The 19,571-nt window shown below is 44.0% G+C and overlaps 1 protein-coding gene across 2 annotated transcripts in view; it reads right to left on the reverse strand.

The window, feature by feature from the left end:
- The window catches only part of slc6a2 (solute carrier family 6 member 2), a 123,165-nt gene extending 106,365 nt beyond the window's left edge, over nucleotides 1–16,800 (reverse strand). The window contains exons 1-2 of one of the 2 annotated variants that reach the window (XM_033036313.1): nucleotides 16,574–16,800; nucleotides 770–1,243 (exon numbers count right to left, since the gene is read on the reverse strand). In XM_033036313.1, the coding sequence (XP_032892204.1) occupies nucleotides 770–1,052 (283 nt within the window). In that variant the 5' untranslated portion in view covers nucleotides 1,053–1,243; nucleotides 16,574–16,800. Of the gene's footprint in view, nucleotides 1–769; nucleotides 1,244–1,366; nucleotides 1,581–16,573 lie in introns of those variants that run through there. The other variant, XM_033036312.1, reaches the window with a different exon arrangement.
- Nucleotides 16,801–19,571: the final 2,771 nt, after the last annotated feature.

Consider the following 19,571-nt stretch of genomic DNA (forward strand, 5'->3'; position numbering starts at 1 on the left):
ACGATGATGTTCCGCTATACGCGAAGCTCTCGAAGCTCCGCGCTTCAAAAAGTGACAGGTCCGAGGGTTTATGTGGGTTGGATTTCGGATTGAACCCAGGTTGGGGTTTGTACCTTGTAGAGGAGAGGGACAATTTAACACCAGGACGAACCCCAATCCATCTCAGCTCTGATGAGAAACCCACTGACTGTGTGTCAGGAAAAGAACATCACTGATGAGAAACACAAAATGCTGCAGTAATGAGCTCAGCGCCGGCAGACACAGGCAGCATCTCTGGATAGAAGGACTGGGCGACGTTTTGGGGTCTAGACCCTTCTTCAGAGTCAGGAGAATCCGAATTGAGTCCGAAGAAGGGTCTCGACCCGAAACGTCCTTCTCTCCAGAGATGCTGCCTGGCCGCGCTGAGTTACTCCAGCATTTTGTGTCTATCTTCGATGTTAACCAGCATCTGCAGTTCCTTCCAACACACAAAAAGAACCACACTGCATTTGCAAATGTGACAATAAAAACCCCACAATTGAACCGCGACTGGCTACACACAGTCTGAAGAAGGGTCTCGACCCGAAACGTCACCCAATCTTATCCCCAGAGATGCTGCTGCTGCCCGTCCCGCTGAGTTTCGTTACGCCAGCTTTTTGCATCTATCTTTGGCTATATACACTACTGAACAGGTCGCCCGCCGCTCTCTGTATCAATCTTTCGCTTGAACCGATTTAAGGAGGGAGGGTGGGTGGGAGGAGGGGGGAGATGAAGAGAAAGTTTCACTTACCGCCCCCGTTCTTGTAGCAGAGAAAAGGGAATCTCCACACATTGGCCAAGTCCACTGCAAAGCCGACCACAGACAGCAAGAAGTCGACTTTCTTCCCCCACGTCTCCCTGCGCTCCGGCTCGCCGTCGGCCGGGCTGTTAACGATAGTACTGTTCGCACACTGGAGCCCGTTGCGTTTCTTCACCAGCACCAGCTCCACGTCCTTCCTCTCCACGTCGTTGCAGTTTATCATTGGAGCGACCGATGCCAGCTTGTGGTCGGGGACCACTTGCTTGCTCATCATCCCTGCCCCGTATCTATCTGCAAAAGGGGTGGCAAAAACGGCGGTGCTACGCGCATACAGACACACACACACACACACACACACACACACACAGCCCAAGTGACAGAGCGGTCAGTAGAAAGGGTGGGTGGAAAAATCAAAAGTCACCGCACTGTGACAATCCTGGAGTGGATTTCCTTAGCGGCCGCCAGCTGCGAAGACAAAAAAAAACAGAATGAAAACAGTTGCTTTATCACTTAAATTACAAATACAATGCAAGGGGGAAGAAATTATATAGGTATTGGGTTGGTGGAGTGTGAAATATTGTACAGTACTTCAACCGGGGGCAATAAATAAGCTGCCTGCTGTCTCTACAGAGTCTTGCAAGAAGAGTTTGGCTCCCGCTGGAAGTTTAAGCGGCAATGAGCAGTGAGCAGTGTTAAATGTCAGGTTTTAAAGCGGGCCCCCACTCGCTTCACGTGGTGTGTGTGGAGTCAGTGCTTTGCCAAACAGTGCCACCGCTTGACTCCTTCGAGGGAGATGCGTCCGCGGATCACAACATTCAAGGCGTGCGCTCCCTCCCACCCCCCGGCAGGTCGTGTAGTGGTCGGAGAACAACTCCACTGAAACAGCAATCTTAACCCCCACTTCACCGCCTCACCGCCCTGCAAAACAGGATTTCCCATTTAATTTCCATCTAGAACGACCTTCTTTCGTTTTTTTCTAAATGCATTTAGCTCGTTTTAAGTTCATAACTTCAGAAGTGATAGGAGCAGAATTAGGCCATTCGGCCCCATCAAGTCTGCCCCGTCGTTCTGTCAATCGTGGCTGATCTATCTTTCCCTCTCAACCCCATTCTCCTGTCTTCTCCCCTTAACTCCTGACACCCGTATCAAGAATCTAACTCCAGAACAAGGGGTCACAGTTTAAGGATAAGGGGGGGAATCTTTTAGGACCGAGATGAGAAAAACATTTTTCACACAGAGAGTGGTGAATCTCTGGAACTCTCTGCCACAGAAGGTAGTTGAGGCCAGTTCATTGGCTATATTTAAGAGGGAGTTAGATGTGGCCCTTGTGGCTAAAGGGATCAGGGGGTATGGAGAGAAGGCAGGTACGGGATACTGAGTTGGATGATCAGCCATGATCATATTGAATGGCGGTGCAGGCTCGAAGGGCCGAATGGCCTACTCCTGCACCTATTTTCTATGTTTCTATGTTTCTGCCTTAAAAATATCAAATGACTTGGCCTCCACAGCCTTTTGTGGCAATGAGTTCCACAGATTCACCACCAGTTAAAGGATGTTGCCAGGACTTGAGGGCTTGAACTACAGGGAGAGGTTGGGCAGGTTAGGACTTTATTCCTTGGAGCGCAGGAGGATGAGGGTTGATCTTATAGAGGTGTATAAAATCATTAGGGGAATAGATAGGGTGGATGCACAGAGACTTTTACCCAGAGTTGGGGAATCGAGAACCAGAGGACATAGGTTTAAGGTGAGAGGGGGAAACTCAGATGGGTGGGTATATCTGAGATACACCTCAGATCAGGTGGGCTATGGAACCAGCTGCCAGTTGAGTCAGGCACTATAGCAGCATTGAGAAGACATTTAGACAGTTACATGGATAGGAAAGGTTTTGAGGGACATGGGCCAAACATGGACAAATGGGACCAGCTTAGATGGGGCATATTGGTCGGCATGGTCAAGTTGGGCTGAAGGGCCTGTTTCCGTACTGTGCGAGTCCATGGCTCTAAGTTTACAATATCACTTGCAGAAAGAGGACTCGCTTGATATATAAACACGTTTTCTTTCACCAAACTCTAGTTGGTCGCGTCAGGATCTCTGATAATTCATTGGCGCCTGCCAAACAACCGAGACAATTTGGGTGACACGGTGGAGCAGCGGTAGAATTGCGAGCCTTGCAGCGCCAGTGACCCAGGTTTGAACCTGACTACATAGATACATAGATACATAGAAAATAGGTGCAGGAGTAGGCCATTCAGCCCTTCGAGCCTGTACCACCGATTCAATATGATCATGGCTGATCATCCAACTCAGTATCCCGTACCTGCCTTCTCTCCATACCCCCTGATCCCTTTAGCCACAAGGGACACATCTAACTCCCTCTTAAATATAGCCAATGAACTGGCCTCATGAACTACGGGCGCTGTCTGTACAGAACTTGTGCGTTCTCCCCATGACCTGCGTGGGTTTTCCCCCGGGTGCTCCGGTTTCCTCCCACACTCCAAACACAAACAGGTTTCTAGGCTAATCGGCTTGGTAAAATTGTAAATTGTCCCCAGAGTGTGTGTGTGGGATAGGGTTAATGTGCGGTCTGTTTCCGCGCTGTATCTCTGAAACTTAAAAAAACTATTTCCTGGAAAGGTCACATGGTCTCATGAGCGTGCATGGTGAAGTTTTAACCAGAGCAGGGTGTTCGACACTTAAATAATCACACAGGTGGTAAGCTTTCCCTGCATCATCTGAAGTCAATAGTGAATCCACCACAGCTTTCTTTATGTGACAAGTCAGCTTGGAGTGCACAATCCCCAGTCTTCACTCCACCTCCACCACCATTGCTGTACAACATTCAGAGAGGTCCTCAACTAATACTGTACATAAATCCAATCAAGATTATTCCAGCAAATTAAGGCAGAAAGTGCTGGAGCAACTCACTGGGACTTGTTATCACTGAGTCACGTTGACAGTTCTTTGTGTCTATCTTCAAGTTACTCCAACACTCAGTCTGAAGAAGGGTTTTGGCCCTAAACGTTGCCTATTTCCTTCGCTCCATAGATGCTGCTGCACCCGCTGAGTTTCTCCAGCGCTGTTGTCTACCTTGAATTTTCCAACATCTGCAGTTCCTTCTTAAACATTCTGTCTTTTTATTTGCAAACCAATGTTTGCATTTCCTTTTTTTTAATCTACATTCAAACAATTTTGTTCTTATCTAACAAAGCAAATGGTTTGTTTCTTCTTCCAAAAATAAAACTTTGAAAGACCTGCAAAAATGCAGGAGTTGCATTTGCTCATGTGAAGGTTTGACTGTGTAACAGAATTTCATCTCATAACCAGTGCAATGTCTTGGGAGTTCGTGATTTCCCAATTTTTCTACCGAACGTTTGGGTTTGGGATTATTATTGACATGTGTACTGAGGTACAGTGAAATGCTTATCGGTTTTGCAAGCATTACATAAAAACAATATAGCCAAACACAGGTACATTTGGTAGAACAGTGTAATGGGCGGAGGGCATTTTGGACTGGTATCATGGAAAGTAATATTAAAGGGTTTGGGGCGGCACAGTGGCGCAGCGGTAGAGTTGCTGCCTTACAACGCCAGAGACCCGGGTCCGATCCTGACTACGGGTGCTGTCAGTACAGACTGCGTACATTCCACCTGTTACCGTATGGGTTTTCTCCGGGTGCTCCGGTTTCTTCCCACACTCCAAAGGCGTACAGGTTTGTATTTTAATTGGCTTTGGTAAAATTGTAAATTGACACCCGTGTGCTTAGGTTAGTGCTAACGTACAGGGTGATCATTCGTCGGCGCGGACATGGCGGGCCAAAGGGCCTGTTTCCACGCTGTATCACTAAAGTCTATAGGTGCTAATCATCTCCTTGTGGCGACTGGACAATCTCCCTCCTGCTTTCCTTCTTCACTTATTCCTTTTATTCACTTTTTCTTTATCTGTTTTTCACTCACGTTCACTAGTCTATCTTTCACTTTTCACAACCTCTTTTTCCTCTCTCTGTTCTTACTTCTCTCTTTAAAAAAAAAAAAAAAAGGAAGTTGTACAGAGAATGTAATATGTTAACGTAATTTGTGTACCAATGTATTGTACTTAATTCTAATAAATAAATTAAATTAAAAAGTCTATAGGTGCTCAATGTGGATCACCTTTTTCTGAATGTGTGAATGTGGTTGGTGAATGGATTGGTCTGGTTTCTTACAAGTTGCTAAAACACATGTATATTCTGGCCAGAGGCAAACGCTGAAGAGGATTCTCATGTGAAGGTCATTGAACAGGACTAAGATTTCAACCATCTCCCAACTGAAAGATACATCAGTGAACATTGACTTTGTTACATTTTTTTAGCATTTAAAGAAGATTGTGGTGTTTTTAAAATTGGAGATTGTAGTGTTTTTACAGCTGTGCACAGTACCCAAGACCCAGTGACATGGTCCTGCTCTCTGCTGCATTCCAGGGGATCATAGAAAATATACAACACTGAAGGAGGCCATTCAGTCCGTCATGTTTGTGCTGACTGAAAAAGCATACATTAATCATTGAACAGAGTGCAGGCACAGGGACATAGCCTGTGTCTGTGAACAACATAATGCTCGTCTGAAGAAGGGTCTCAACCCGATATGTCACCTATCCATGTTCTCCAGAGCTCAGTGCAGTGACCCACTCATTGACCTTCCTCATTGAATCTTACAGTCCTACCATATATTGTGCACATGTTGGCCACATTGGACTTCCCAAAGAATAACACGTCACTTTTTTTACACACACACACACACACACACACACACACACACACACACAAACCTAGCTGGTCAGGCAGCATCTCGGGGGGAAATGGATTGACTTCAGACTGAAGAAGGGTCCCAACCCAAAACGTCACCTATCCACTTTCTCCAGAGACGCTGCCTGACTCGTTGCGTTTCATGCACAGGGCAGGCCAAACAGCTCATTGCATTTTCATTTCATTTCCATTTCCATTGCAGTTTCAAGCACAGGGCAGGCCGAACAGCTCGTTGCATTTTCATTTAATTTCCATTTCCATTGCAGTTTCAAGCACAGGGCAGGCCAAACAACTCATTTAATTTTCATTAGGGTCTAACAAATCATTTATTGCAAGTACACTGCAGACTCACAGTTCAGTAGACTCACAGTTCAGTTGACTCACAGTTCAGTTGACTCACAGTTCAGTTGACTCAGAGTTGTGGCCTCTCCCTCGCGATCTTTCAGTGAGACTGACTCACGTCCAGGCATCTGGGGTTTTATAGTCCCCCCCCGGAAGGGGCGTTACCTTCATCATGGTGATTGACAGGCGAGAGTTCCAATCAGCTTATCTCAAGATTCTTTAAACACTCAGAACTTTTTTATTTTTCATCGATCGAAAAATTCCTCGGGGCTGCCTCAGCAGAGGAGGACTGTGGCCAAAAATCACAGCGATATAGAGCAGCGTTTTTTCTAATACCAATATACAGCGCAGACAGGAAGTGGTCAAGATGAGACTTTTAGTTATATAGATGTTTAAACAAAAAACATTTTACACACAGTACAAAGCGATCCAACTACAAAGAATTTCATTTGTGAATTAGCTCTTAATTAAAGACTGCTAATCCCACTTCTAATCAGCCTGCCCTTTATCTTAGCTTAGCAAATAAACTATATAAGTTATGGAAATCTTCATAGCACCACACTTGCCAACCAGCTGTCTCTTTGACACATCTCCATCCAAGCCCGCAAGAAACTGCGGAGAATTGTATACGTAGCCCAGAGCATCACGCAAACCAACCTCCCTTCCATTAACTCAATTTACACCTCACGCTGCCTCGGCACGGATGAGTCGCACCCCGGTCACTCCCTCTTCTCCGCTCTCCCATCAGGCAAAAGGCAAGGAAATGTGAAAACGCACACCTCCAGATTCGGTGACAGGTTCTTCCCAGCTGTTATGAGGCAACTGAACCATCCTACCAATAATAGAGAACTACTATCTACTTCGTTCGAGTCCCTCGGACTATCTTTGATCGGACTTTACTGGACTTTATCTTGCACTCAATGTTATTCATGTTATTCCCTTCATCATGTATCTGTACATGCGACAATAAACTAAACTCATAAATTAAACTCAACTAACTTTCTGAATGGTAACGCCACCTCCAGTTCTGCCGCTGGTCCTGGTGCGATGGTAAACAATGATTGGTCTGTTCCTCTTGTTACACAGTCAGGGCCCATCAGGATTAAACTTTGGAATACATGAATAGGCAATGTTTTGGGTCAGGATGGGTGGTGACACAGTGGCGCAGCAGTAGAAACCCGGGTTCGATCCTGACTACGGGTGCTGTCTGTGCGGAGTTTGTACGATCCCCGTGTGACCTGCGCGAGTGTTCTTGGGGTCCTCCGGTTTCCTTCCACACTCCAAAGACGTACGGGCTTGTAGGCTAATTGGTTTTGGTAAAATTGTAAATTGTCCCTGGTTGTGTAGGTGTATGAGTGATCAATTGTAAATAGTTCCCAGTGTGTGTAGGATGGTGCTGGGATCGCTGGTTGGTGTAGAATCGAAGGGCCGAAGGGCCTGTTTCCAGTCTGTATCTCTAAACTAAACCAGAAAAATCTAATGGATCCGAAACATGGTCTATTCATGTCTTCCAGAGATGTTGCCTGATCCGCTGAGTTATTCTAGCACTTTGTGCCCATTTATTTGTAAACCAGCATCTGCAGTCCCTTGTGTCCACTGTAAAAACTTCCTTGAACACCATCCATTGTTTTGCCGTAGTTTTATCTCATAGCAGATTTGTCTGGTTTACAGTGAACATCTGCCTTGTTGCATGCATGCAAGTAAGCCTGAGGCAAATCTAGAATCTTTGTTGCTATTTTGTTTTTCCCCTTTTCAAAGATTATAATAATCAAAATCATATTATGATTTTTATTAGATAAATGTCCGTGCTCTGAGGTTGTTGACAAAATGAGGCACACAATGCAATATTAACTCTAATATGACTTGCTCCCTTAATTCTAGGACATAATCTCTTTTCAGGCTTTTAGACTTGCGAGATACAGCGCAGAAACAGGCCCTTCGGCCCACCGAGTCTGCGCAGACCAGCGATCACCCCGTACACTAGCACTATCCTGCACGCCAGGGACAATTAACAATTTTACAGAAGTCAATTAACCAACAAACCTGTACGTCTTTGGAGTGTGGGAGGAAACCAGAGCACCCGGAGAAAACCCATGTACAGGCACAGGGAGAACGCACATGCTCCATACAGACAGGATCGAACCCGGGTCTCTGGCGCTGTAAGGCAGCCACTCCACTGAGGCATCACTGTGCCACCCAAAAGGTAGTCCCATAAGACCATAAGACATAGGAACAGAATGAGGCCATTCGGCCCATCAAATCTACTCAGCTATTCAAACATTGCTGATCTATTCATCCCTCTCAACCCCATTCTTCTGCCTTCTCCCCATAACCTTTGACGCCTTTCCCAATCAAGAACTTGTTATATCAATCTCTACTTTAAAAATACCCAATGCCTTGGCCTCCACAGCTGTCTGCGGCAATGTATTTGCCCTCGGGCTAAAGAAAAGCCTTCTCACCTCCATTCTAAGTCCTTATAATCTACCTCTGAGCAAGGTGTGGGTCCAATAAACAAATATCTCTTAATGTGGTCGATGGGCAAGTTATGAAGATGCTGTCATGAATTGCTTTTGCCAGGGATATTCCCCAAGTAGCCATTCCTCAATTAAGAGCAGGAAGGAACTGCAGATGCTGGTTTAGGTCATAAGTGATATAAGAGTAGAAATAGGCCATTCGACCCATCTACACCATTCTATCGTGGCTGATCTATCTTCCCCTCTCAACCCCATTATGCTGTCTTCTTCCCATAACCTCTGTCACCTTTATACCGAAGATAGACACAACATGCTGGAGTAACTCAGCGGATTAGGCAGCATCTCAAGAGAGAGTTAGATATAGTTCTTTGGGCTAACTGAATCAAGGGATATGGGGAAAAAGCAGGAACAAGATGCTGATTGGCAGTGAATGGCAGTGCTGGCTCGAAGGGCCGAATGGCCTACTCCTGCACCTATTTTCTATGTTTCTATGTTTCTATCTCCACAGAAAAGGAATAGGTGACAAGTCTGAAGAAAGTTTCCGACCCAAAACGTCACTACTCCTTTTCTCCACAGATGTTACCTGACCTATTGAGTTACTCCAGCATTTTGAGTCAATTTGCAATTGTGATCACCATGTTTGTATATTGAAAGGCTACACTCATTAGAATATCATGGTCAGCCACAGTCTTTAAAATCCAAGCTTGGACCAAGCAGAGACCGAAACTCCAGGCAATTATTCCTTTTGTTTCCAACAAGCAAGACGAACAGAAGACATTTTGTTGTTTGCATGGTTTCTGGGCTCCTCATCAGAATCACCAACTGAGTCCAACCTGGAAATTGCACTGGAGTTTTATGGTCTTTTGCTGTTAATTTGCCAATGCGGTTGGCTTGAGAAGTTTATTGTTTTAAAATAGTTTGACTCCCATTTTTAAAGGCGTAGATGTAGTCATGCCCTGCCAATAGATTCCCTAATGACAAGCTAACGTCTCTGCCAAGTCAACTCTGGGCAACTTTGTACAAGAATCACAATTTCAGTTTTGTAATAGTTTTTTAGAGATACAGCGCGGAAACAGGCCCTTTTGTCCAGCAAGACCACGCCGACCAGCGATCCCGCACACTAAATCCCCTGTCCCACTTAGGAAACCTGAACGGAAACCTCTGGAGACTTTGTGCCCCACCCAAGGTTTCCGTGCGGTTCCCGGAGGTTCTCGGAGGTTTTTGTCAGTCTCCCTACCTGCTTCCACTACATGCAACCTCCGGCAACCACCTGCAACCTCCGGCAACCACACGGAAACCTTGGGTGGGGCACAAAGTCTCCAAAGGTTTCCGTTCAGGTTTCCTAAGTGGGACAGGGGCATTACACTATCCAAGACACACCAGGAACAGTTTACAATTATACCAAGCCAATTAACCTGCAAACCTGTATGTTTTTGGAGAGTGAGAGGAAACCGGAGCACCCGGATAAAACCCACGCGATCACAGGGAGAACGTACAAACTCCGTACAGACAGCACCTGCAGTCAGGATCGAACCAGGGTCTCTGGCGCTGTAAGGCAGCAACTCTATTGCTGTGCTACCGTGACACCTCTGTATTGAGGTGGAATAGAAACCTGTTTGCATTCGTGAAAAGCAGGCAGAGTAACTATTCCAAGTTACTGAAGGAGGGTCCAGACCTAAAACATCACCCGTTCCTTTTCTCCAGAGATGCTGCCTGACCCGTTGAGTTACTCCAGCATTTTGCGGCTATCTTAACCATTCTAAGACCTAAATGAATCATTAAAATGCAAGAAACCATTAAACACCGGGCCCCAACATATCGGAAACATTGGAGTGAATGTATGGTCCACCAGTTGGAGCAGCACAGTGGCACAGCGGGTAGAAGTGTTGCTTCACAGCGTGCTGTCCATTTGGAGTTTGTACGTTCTTCCTTGACCACGTGGATTTCCTCCAGGTGCTCCGGTTTCCTCCCACATCCCAAAGACGTGCAGCTGTGTAGGTAAATTGGCTTCTGTAAATTGTTGTGTAGGATGGTATAGCATAGAACTAGCATTTGACAACACTGGGCCTATATTTGCTGGAGTTTAAAAGAATGAAGGACCTCATTGATACGTACAGAATACAGAAAGGCTTGGATAGAGTGGATGTGGAGAGGATGTTTCCCTAGTGGGAGAGTCTTGCACTAGGGGTCACAGTCTCAGAATTAAATGACGTTCTTTTAGGAAGGAGATGAGGAGGAATTTCTTTAGTTAGAGGGTGGTGAATCTGAGGAATTGTTCGCCACAGTAGGCTGTGGAGGACAAGTCAGTGGTGTTATTTAAGGGAGAGATAGATAGTAGATTCTTGATTAGTATGGGTGTCAGAGGTTATGGGTGGAAGGCAGGATAATGGGGTTTGGAGGGAGGGATAGATCAGCCATGATTGAATGGCGGAGTGGACCGAATGGCCTAATTCTACTCGTATCACATAATCTTATGATCTTATGACCTAGCATACTGGTGATCGATGGTCAGCGTGGACCTGTTGGGGCAAAGGCCATGTTTCTGCACGGTATCTGCAAACTCTAAACTAATCAAGTTGGAGTGATCAATGTTGTCACTTTGCAGACCTGCTCCCAGAGTGAAGCTGCTATTGAGTTGAAAGGCAGGGATATTCCACAAAGCTCATCTCTCTCAACATCAGGATAAACGCAATCACCAGAAGGGTTTGTTCATTAGGTTACGAAGCTGCTCGGACACAAAAGCCAGGTTCCAGGCCCCACGACAATATGGACTAACGCCAATATTATTGATTCCTGGCACAACTTGGAATCCTCACGTTAACGGGATCAATGTCAATTATAAAACAGTAAACCCAATTATCTTGGAAAGAAAGACAAATATTTGAAATGATAATAGGCTCCATGAACACCTGACTGAAATCATACTTAATTTTAAATTGTTGCGATCATGAATGTAATACTTGAAGTAAAGTTGTTAAGCTTTTAAAATATACAGACTCCAAGGGACTGTTTCTCTTTAAAAAGGCGCGGCACTGTGGAGCAGAAGTAGGGAGTAGCACAAGTATTTTCTGTTTTAATAGTAATTCTGCCTTACAGCGCCAGAGACCCGGGTTCGATCCTGACGACGGGCGCTGTCTGTATGGATTGTGTACATTCTCCCCGTGACCACGCAAGTTTTCCGACATAAAATTCGACAACATATTTGAAAATTGAAACAATTCTGGCCCCAATAGCACAACTCAGTATGTGCACTATTTTCTAGGGCGTGAGCAAGGACAGACTACAATCACAATGGGCCATAATTTCTTAAATTAAAAAGCAGTATATTTTAAGTAAGTAGGGATGACTTGCTCTGGGCACAGTGTCTAGTACATCATGAATGATTTACAAAGGAGGATTAATTTTCTTAAACGTATCTCCCTGGTCTACAGTCAATAGGATAATAAGATGGGACCCAGCTGTATTGTCTTGGAATATCACAAAACGGCAGGGACTTTTGAGAATGCGTTAATTTATGTTCATAAATTACAGGAGCAAAATTAGGCCATCAAGTCTTCTACGCCATTCAATCATGGGTGATCTACCTCTCCCTCTCAACCACATTCTCCTGCCTTCTCCCCATGACCCCTGGCACCCATACTAATCGAGAATCTGTCTATCTCTGCATTAAAAATATCCATGAATTTGCCTCCACAGATTCACCACCATCTGACTAAAGAAATTCCTCCCCATCTCCTTCCTAAAGATACGTCCTTTTATTCTGAGACTCTCCACTGGCCTTTTAGCATTACTGGATAGCACGCAACAAAAAAGCTTTTCACTGTACCTTGGTACATGTGACAATAAACTAAACTAAACTAAATTTTCAAAACGCAATCATTTAATACCACTCCCCTCTATTTCTCCATACCTCAATTTCCTTCGAACACGTAGGTACTATCGCAACATTTAATAAACATTTAGACAGGTACATGGGTATGCCAGGTTTAGAGGGATATGGGCCAAACACAGGCAGGTAGGACTAGTATAGATGGGACTTGTTTTTCGGTGTGGGCAAGTTGAAACCAAAGGCCTGTTTCTATGCTGCATGACTCTATGACGAATATTTCATTCTATTGAACAATTCTCTTTGAACATTATTATTAATCGTGTATCCAACATCTGTTCTGAAGCCTAACCATCCATTATGAAAGAAGGGTTTCTCTGATGTTACCCCTGGCTCTTTTGGACAATTATCTTAAATCTGTGTCCTCCTAACCTTTGGTTATAATAGTTTAAACGGTATGTACTTAGAAAAGGTCTGCAGACGAGCCTCTACGGGCCAAATATTAATTTAAAACATTTTCTCATGCTTGTATATGTATATAAGGGTTCAAGGGAGCTACCAACTCACAAAATGCATGCATCAATATTTAGAACTAATTACTGCTAAATTCTCAAACATTAACCTGTCTTTCTAATTCTTTTGTTGATGGATGTATTTTGAGCACATTCTACTTTTACTGAATTTTTCCCGCAGTACACATTTCTAATACTAATATTAAATTGAGCGGTACTTAGGTTTAATAACATTAAATATGTCAGGTACGAAGTAAACTGCTGGCAATTGTTTCTAAGTAACTTACCTGAATTATTTCCAGCTGTTGCTACGATTGTCGTGTCAAAGATCAATAGTCATAAAATATTCTGCATCTAAATCATTCCCTTGAAAAGGAAATTGGTTTCTTATGATAAAAAAAAAGAAAAAAAAAGTTTATATCTCAAAGTGAACCTGGAGGATGGATTTCTTCCTGTTCTGTAGGGTTGGATTTTGTACAACACTGCTGCTCAATTCAAGAGTTTTATTATCATATGTCCCAGATAGAACAATAACATTCTTAGTTACAGCAGCACTACAGAATATGTAAACATAGTGTTCTGTAAACAGTGTAATAAATGATTAAATATCAGGAGGGCTGGCTCCGTCCAGGGGGTGGAGTTGGATTCACTGGAGATGTAGGGGAGGATGCTCTTCAAACTGCAGAGCATCCTGGACAATACAGCTCGCCCCCTCCATGACATACTGGTTAACCTGAGGAGCACTTTCAGCATAAGACTGGTTGCACCAAGATGCAGCACAGAACGCCACAGGAGATCTTTTTTCCCTGTGGCTGTAATCTTTCCCCTCTCACCTTAAACCCATGTACATTTGTAAGGAATAAATCTTATAATGACTGCACAGTCCTTTATGCAGGGAATCAAGAACATGGGAGGACATGGGTTTAAGGTGAGAGGGGAAAGATTTAATAGAAACCAGAGGGGCATCATTTTCACACTGAATGTATGGAACGAGGTGCCAGATGAGATAGTTGATGCAGATACTATAACAGCATTTAAAAGACAATTGGCCAGGTACATGGATATGAAAGGCTTTTGAGGGATATGGGCCAGGTGGGACTAGTGTAGTTGGGGCATTTTGGTCAGAGTGGGCAAGTTGGGAGAAGGGCCTGTTTCTGTGCTGTACAGTGTACTACTCTATCACCCTGTAACCATCATTATTTTTGAATCAATTACTGTGCTTTTTATCCTCAGAAATTTATTTTGTATAAAATATTCTCCCATCAGAGGAGTGCAATTCAGTGGTTGTATGAATATTGCAGGAAATACATTGATGCCTGCACTCATGTTTGTTTTTAACCAAAATAAATCCTATTCAGAGTAAAAAATCATATACAAAGCAAGAACTGTGCAAAATTCCTCTGCCATTCTCCGCAGCTGTACGTACATTCATTAGCGTTGTGTTTAGCAGTGTTCACAAAAAACGTCCTTATGCCCTCCACCCTTACCACTCATGAGATCCCTTCCCTTGTTTGAGGGGTGTCTCCAACACACTCTGCCCCCCAATATCTAGCAGCGGAAAGACTGTTTGTGGATGATCAGCGATGATCATATTGAATGGCGGTGCTGGCTCAAATGGCCTACTCCTGCATCTATTGTCTATTGTCTATTGACCCTAGACTGTGGTCCTCCCCCACAGAGCCTTGGCGTTGGCTGCACCGAGCTTCAGTGCGTCCCTCAGCACGTACTCCTGCATGCTGGAGTGGGCCAGTCAGCAACATTCCTTGAAGGACATCTCGCTCTGCTGGGAGGCCAACAGGTTTGGGGCAGACCAAAGAACATCTTTCACCGAGTTGATGACCTTCCAGCAGCACTTGACGTTCATCTTGGAAGTTGCCTGCACTTAGGCCATGGTTCCCAAGCTGGGATAAGTACAATGTTCCAACTCCCAGTCTACGCAGGGATCAGTCCAGTGAGGGTACACAAAAATGCTGGAGAAACTCAGCGGGTGCAGCAGCATCTATGGAGCGAAGGAAATAGGCAATGTTTCGGGCCGAAACCCTTCTTCAGACTCCGCCTCCCCCCCACCCCCCATCAGTCTGAAGAAGGGTTTCGACCCGAAACGTTGCCTATCTCCTTCGCTCCATAGATGCTGCTGCACCCGCTGAGTTTCTCCAGCATTTTTGTGTACCTTCGATTTTCCAGCATCTGCAGTTCCTTCTTAAACACATCAGTCCAGTGAGGTTGAGTGTAACCCGTACAACAAAATTGCTTCAAATCAGCCCCATCAATGAATCCCTGTCCAAACCCAAATTGTCACTCCTCTGCATCAACGTGATGCTTTTTCCATTTCACGCTAAAATGTGATTAGCAATTAGTGCCAATTTGGGAACAATTTAGTGAGGTTGTCCATAATCGCTCAGATCTTAACTGAGAAAATCCATATTCAATACCCAAGGGTCCCTTAACATATCAGATAAAAGAACCATTCTCCTCATCAAACTAGGTCCTATTTAATCCATAGAAGCCGCAGCATTAAAACATGTCTTTGATGTTAATGTTGACATGATACTGACGCATAGTACTCGTCATTTTTCTTCAACTTCTCTTCACCGTTTAGTCTTCTTTCCTGTTTTGCATCAACCTCATTTTATATTGAGTGAGGGTCAAACAATGAAGGCCACTTTCTAAACCACAATAAATTAGTTTTCAACCACAGAAACTAATTGTTGAATTCGTTGCCACAGAAGGTTGTGGAGGCCAAGTCAATGGGGATCGGTAGATTCTTGATTAGTACGGGTGCCAGGGGTTATGAGGAGAAGGCAAGAGAATGGGGTTAGGAGGGAAAGATAGATCGGCCACGGTTGAATGGCGGAGTAGACTTGATGGGCCGAATGCCCTAATTCTGCTCCTATAACTTATGAACATGAATTTATTAACTTTACAGTCGATATTGCAATGGTATTAGTTCATTTAAGTTTAGTTTATTAGAAACATAGATAGAAAATAGGTGCAGGAGGAGGCCATTCGGCCCTTCGAGCCCAATGGCCTCGTGTATAGTGAAAAGCTTTTGAGGCGTGCTATCTAGTCAGCGGAAAGACAATACATGATTATAATCGAGCCATTTACAGTGTACAGATACATGATAAGGGAATAACGTTTAGTGCAAGGTAAAGCCAGCAAAGTCCGATCAAGGATAGTCCGAGGGTCACCAGTGAGGTAGATAGTAGTTCAGGTTATAGTTCTGAGATAGTTCTGGTTACCATCCCCTCTCCACTCCACTTGCAATTACAGATCTGGAGATCAACATTTAAAGGGAGATACGAGAGACTGCAGATGCTGGGATCTGGAGTATAAAACAAACTGCTGGAGGAACTCAGCGGGCCAGTGAGGGAAATGGATCGCCAATGCTTGTGATCTGACTGGAACCTCGTTCAGCCTGAAGCAGGGCCCCAGCCCAAAGCATAATCTCTCCATATCCCTCCATCAGATGGAAGTGTGTTACCATGGATGTTACAAAGGAAAATGGAGGTGACAATAAACAAAAATAAACGCAACTCAACTCAACTAGTGGTGGCTTAGAAACACCAATTAACCTACAAACCCGCACATCTTTGAGTTATGGGAGGAAGCCAGAGCACACGGTGGAAACCCACTTGGTCACAGGAAGAACGTGCAAACTCCACACAGACAGTATTCAAGGTCTGGATTGAACCCGGGTCTCTGGCACTGTGAGGTAGCAGCTCTACCAGCTGCGCCAATATGCCACCACTTTAAATTAAAAATGATCAAGGTGAACAAGTATATAACGGTCTGACACACATATATAGGGGAGAAGGGGTTGGAATGGTTCCTGCTTTCAGTGTTAACAGATATACTCACTAGGCTTGTAAGAGATTGCAGACTCGCTGAGCACTTGAAGGGACTGCGCGTCAACATCTGGTTGCACTTCAGTCCCCTTGCTCCTGACCTCTGGGCATCCATAGCAAAGGACGGTGGGCTGGTTGCGTGTCCCAATCACGGATTAGTCGAGCACCCAACTTTGGTGGATAGTCTGACCATCTGACGGTCCCTCAGTTGTTCCATCTGGATATATCCTGGAGCAGAAGCGCAGAGTCTCCACTAATATTCTTGAGAAGTTCCATATCTCCTGGCCAACCCAGAGTATTTTAATTTCAACTTGTCACTATTTCGTCCATGGAAAAGTGATTTAAAAATAAAAACGCATGGATGTGATAAACATGTTATTATTTTTTTTAAACTGAGGAGGATAGAGGAATGATATTTTCACTAACGTTGAAAAGCGCAGAACAAAATAACACACTGGAAGTTGTTCAGAAGCAAATGATTCCAAGAAATTTAAAGCTAACCTTCTTCTTGGAAATTAATAGATCGTTCTTTGTCAGTGACATGCTAACATTTATTACAGGGTTAGGGATAGAAGCCAATAACTTGTACGGATGAGACAAGTAGGAATTTGATGGGATAAATCAGACCTACAAGTAAACTGCCAACACGAAACATTAAAATATCTTGGAAAATCCAAACCGCTCGCAAAGGTACATTAATAAATATGTAAAAAGTTAAAAAAGTTTTGAAAAAAAACACTTGACTGTCTGTGTGCGAAGTCCAGGTCAGAGAAAGTGTATAAATCGTTAGACAAATTCTCGTAACCTTCGCTGGCTCCAGCACTTTTTGGAAGATTGTTTTCAAGGCAACTTTACACGAAGGAATTGGCACCGACACTTCATTAAATTTGGCAATGGCTGTCTACATCTGTGTTTTATCGTCGCTGAAGTAACCTCGCTGAGAACGGTCAATAGAAGCAAAGAGGCGGTCAAAGAAACGCTCGCTTTAGTGCTTCTTAACACAGTTACAATGCACCAATTCCCATCCAGCAGCCGCTTAAATCGCACAACGTGGACTTTAAACTAGTCTAATGTGCCCATTCATGCATTTTATAAAAGACACTAAGTGCTGGAGTAACTCAGCGGGTCAGGAGGCATCTCTGGAGAGAAGGAATAGGTGGCGTTTCAGGTCAAGACTCTTCTTCAGACTGAGAGTTAGGGGATGGGGAAATTAGCAGTATGAAAAGGTATAAAGAACAACAGAATGGATGGTACGATAAAAACCGACCAATGTCTCATTTGTAAACTGATTATGTTTAATATCGACATTCTACAATTTGAAATAACCTCCTGACAAAACATGCTTTTGTAACTTTGGAACAACCCGCAAAAAGATTTCAAACGTGTTCACCCTATGCCTTGCACAGAGCCTGGACGTTCACAGTTTCCTCTAAGTGCTCTGCGTAGCAAAGCCTGGTTGATGAAAAACAGGGACATGTCTTGGTGTGTTGCAGCAGAGCAGAGACAAAGTTCAAACCAGATCCGTCCGTTGGGTGCCAAGGAGCCCTTGTGCTTTCCACAAACACAAACTGAATTACACTTGTAAAACACTCAATGGTTTTTGACACAGCCCCCAGTCAATTCCGCATTTTATAACTAATTGGACCTGACCCTACGCCTTTCAGTAATCATTTCCCACTCATCTCTCAACATTAAATGCAAATCAAGCATGACATCTAATTGACACAATTTACAAATCACCTGTACCCTTAATATAATTTTATAAAGAATCAAACAATACATATCAAAAGAAAGTCATAATTTTGTTTTGGCTAGGTCAGGATAAAATTAAATTAAATTAGACATTTAACTGGCTTCCATTGAGAGACATTGACTAGACATTAACCCTCGGGCAACATTGAAATTGATATATCAAGCTTTCAAATTGCACAGAAAAGCACGGGGGTATTTTAATTGATCATTAGTAACCTGATTAGAGCAGATTAAATCAAACGATACCGATAGTCTGTTTTCAGTACAAACTTTAGAACAAATTGAAGTTTACAAGTTTATCTTGCAAGTGGGAAATGCACGATTAAATTAAAGTGTATGTTGAATGACACTGGTAATGGTTCCCAACCTAGTGTATTGCAACTTTACACTTTCATAGCGAAACACAACAAACAGGGGAGATGTTGATTTTGATATCCTATTTTCAACATTAAAAAAGAATAGGGTGGCACAGTGGCGCAGCAGTAGGCTTTCCGCCTTACAGCGCCAGAGACCCAGGTTCGATCTTGACTACTGATGCTTGTCCGTGCGGAGTTTGTACGTTTTCCCGTGACCTGCTTGGGTTTTCTCCGGGTGCTCCGGTTTCCTCCCACACTTTAAAGACATACAGGTTTGTAGGTTAATTGGCTTCAGTAAAGATTGTAAATTGTCCCTCGTGTGTGGGATGGTGCTAGTGTACGGGGATCGCTGGTCGGCGCAGACTCAGTGGGCGTAAACCAAACTAAACTACATATATTGTACACTTTTCCTGGATAGTTATATTATTGTTTCCATTGGTTTAGCGGTGTGATTGTTTTAATGAGCCTAACTGCATTCTAACTGAGATTTTGTTTAATCGTCAGTTTATTTGCATATTCCAACCGCACCCAGGACTCGAGAAGCATCAGCATCAACAGTGCCAAAGTGGAAATTGTTGAGAGCTTCAAGTTCCTTGGAGTAAATACCACGAACAATCTGTTGATATTACCATTAATCTGTCGCGCACCAACCGCATTGAAGCCCCCGCCAACAAAAATACCAACGCCTCTACTTCCCTCAGCAGATTGAGTAAATTCGGCAAGTCTCCAACCACTCTTACAAACTTCCACAAATGTACCATGGAAAATATACTGTCAGTTTGCATCACTGCACTTCACCCTGCCTCGAGAAGGCAGCCAAGATAATCAAGGGCCTTCTCGACTCTCCGGTCGGGCAGAAGATGCAGAAGCTTGATAGCATGCACCACCAGACTAAGGAACAAT

This window comes from Amblyraja radiata, chromosome 17, assembly GCF_010909765.2.
Source record: "Amblyraja radiata isolate CabotCenter1 chromosome 17, sAmbRad1.1.pri, whole genome shotgun sequence".
Classification (NCBI taxonomy): domain Eukaryota; kingdom Metazoa; phylum Chordata; class Chondrichthyes; order Rajiformes; family Rajidae; genus Amblyraja; species Amblyraja radiata.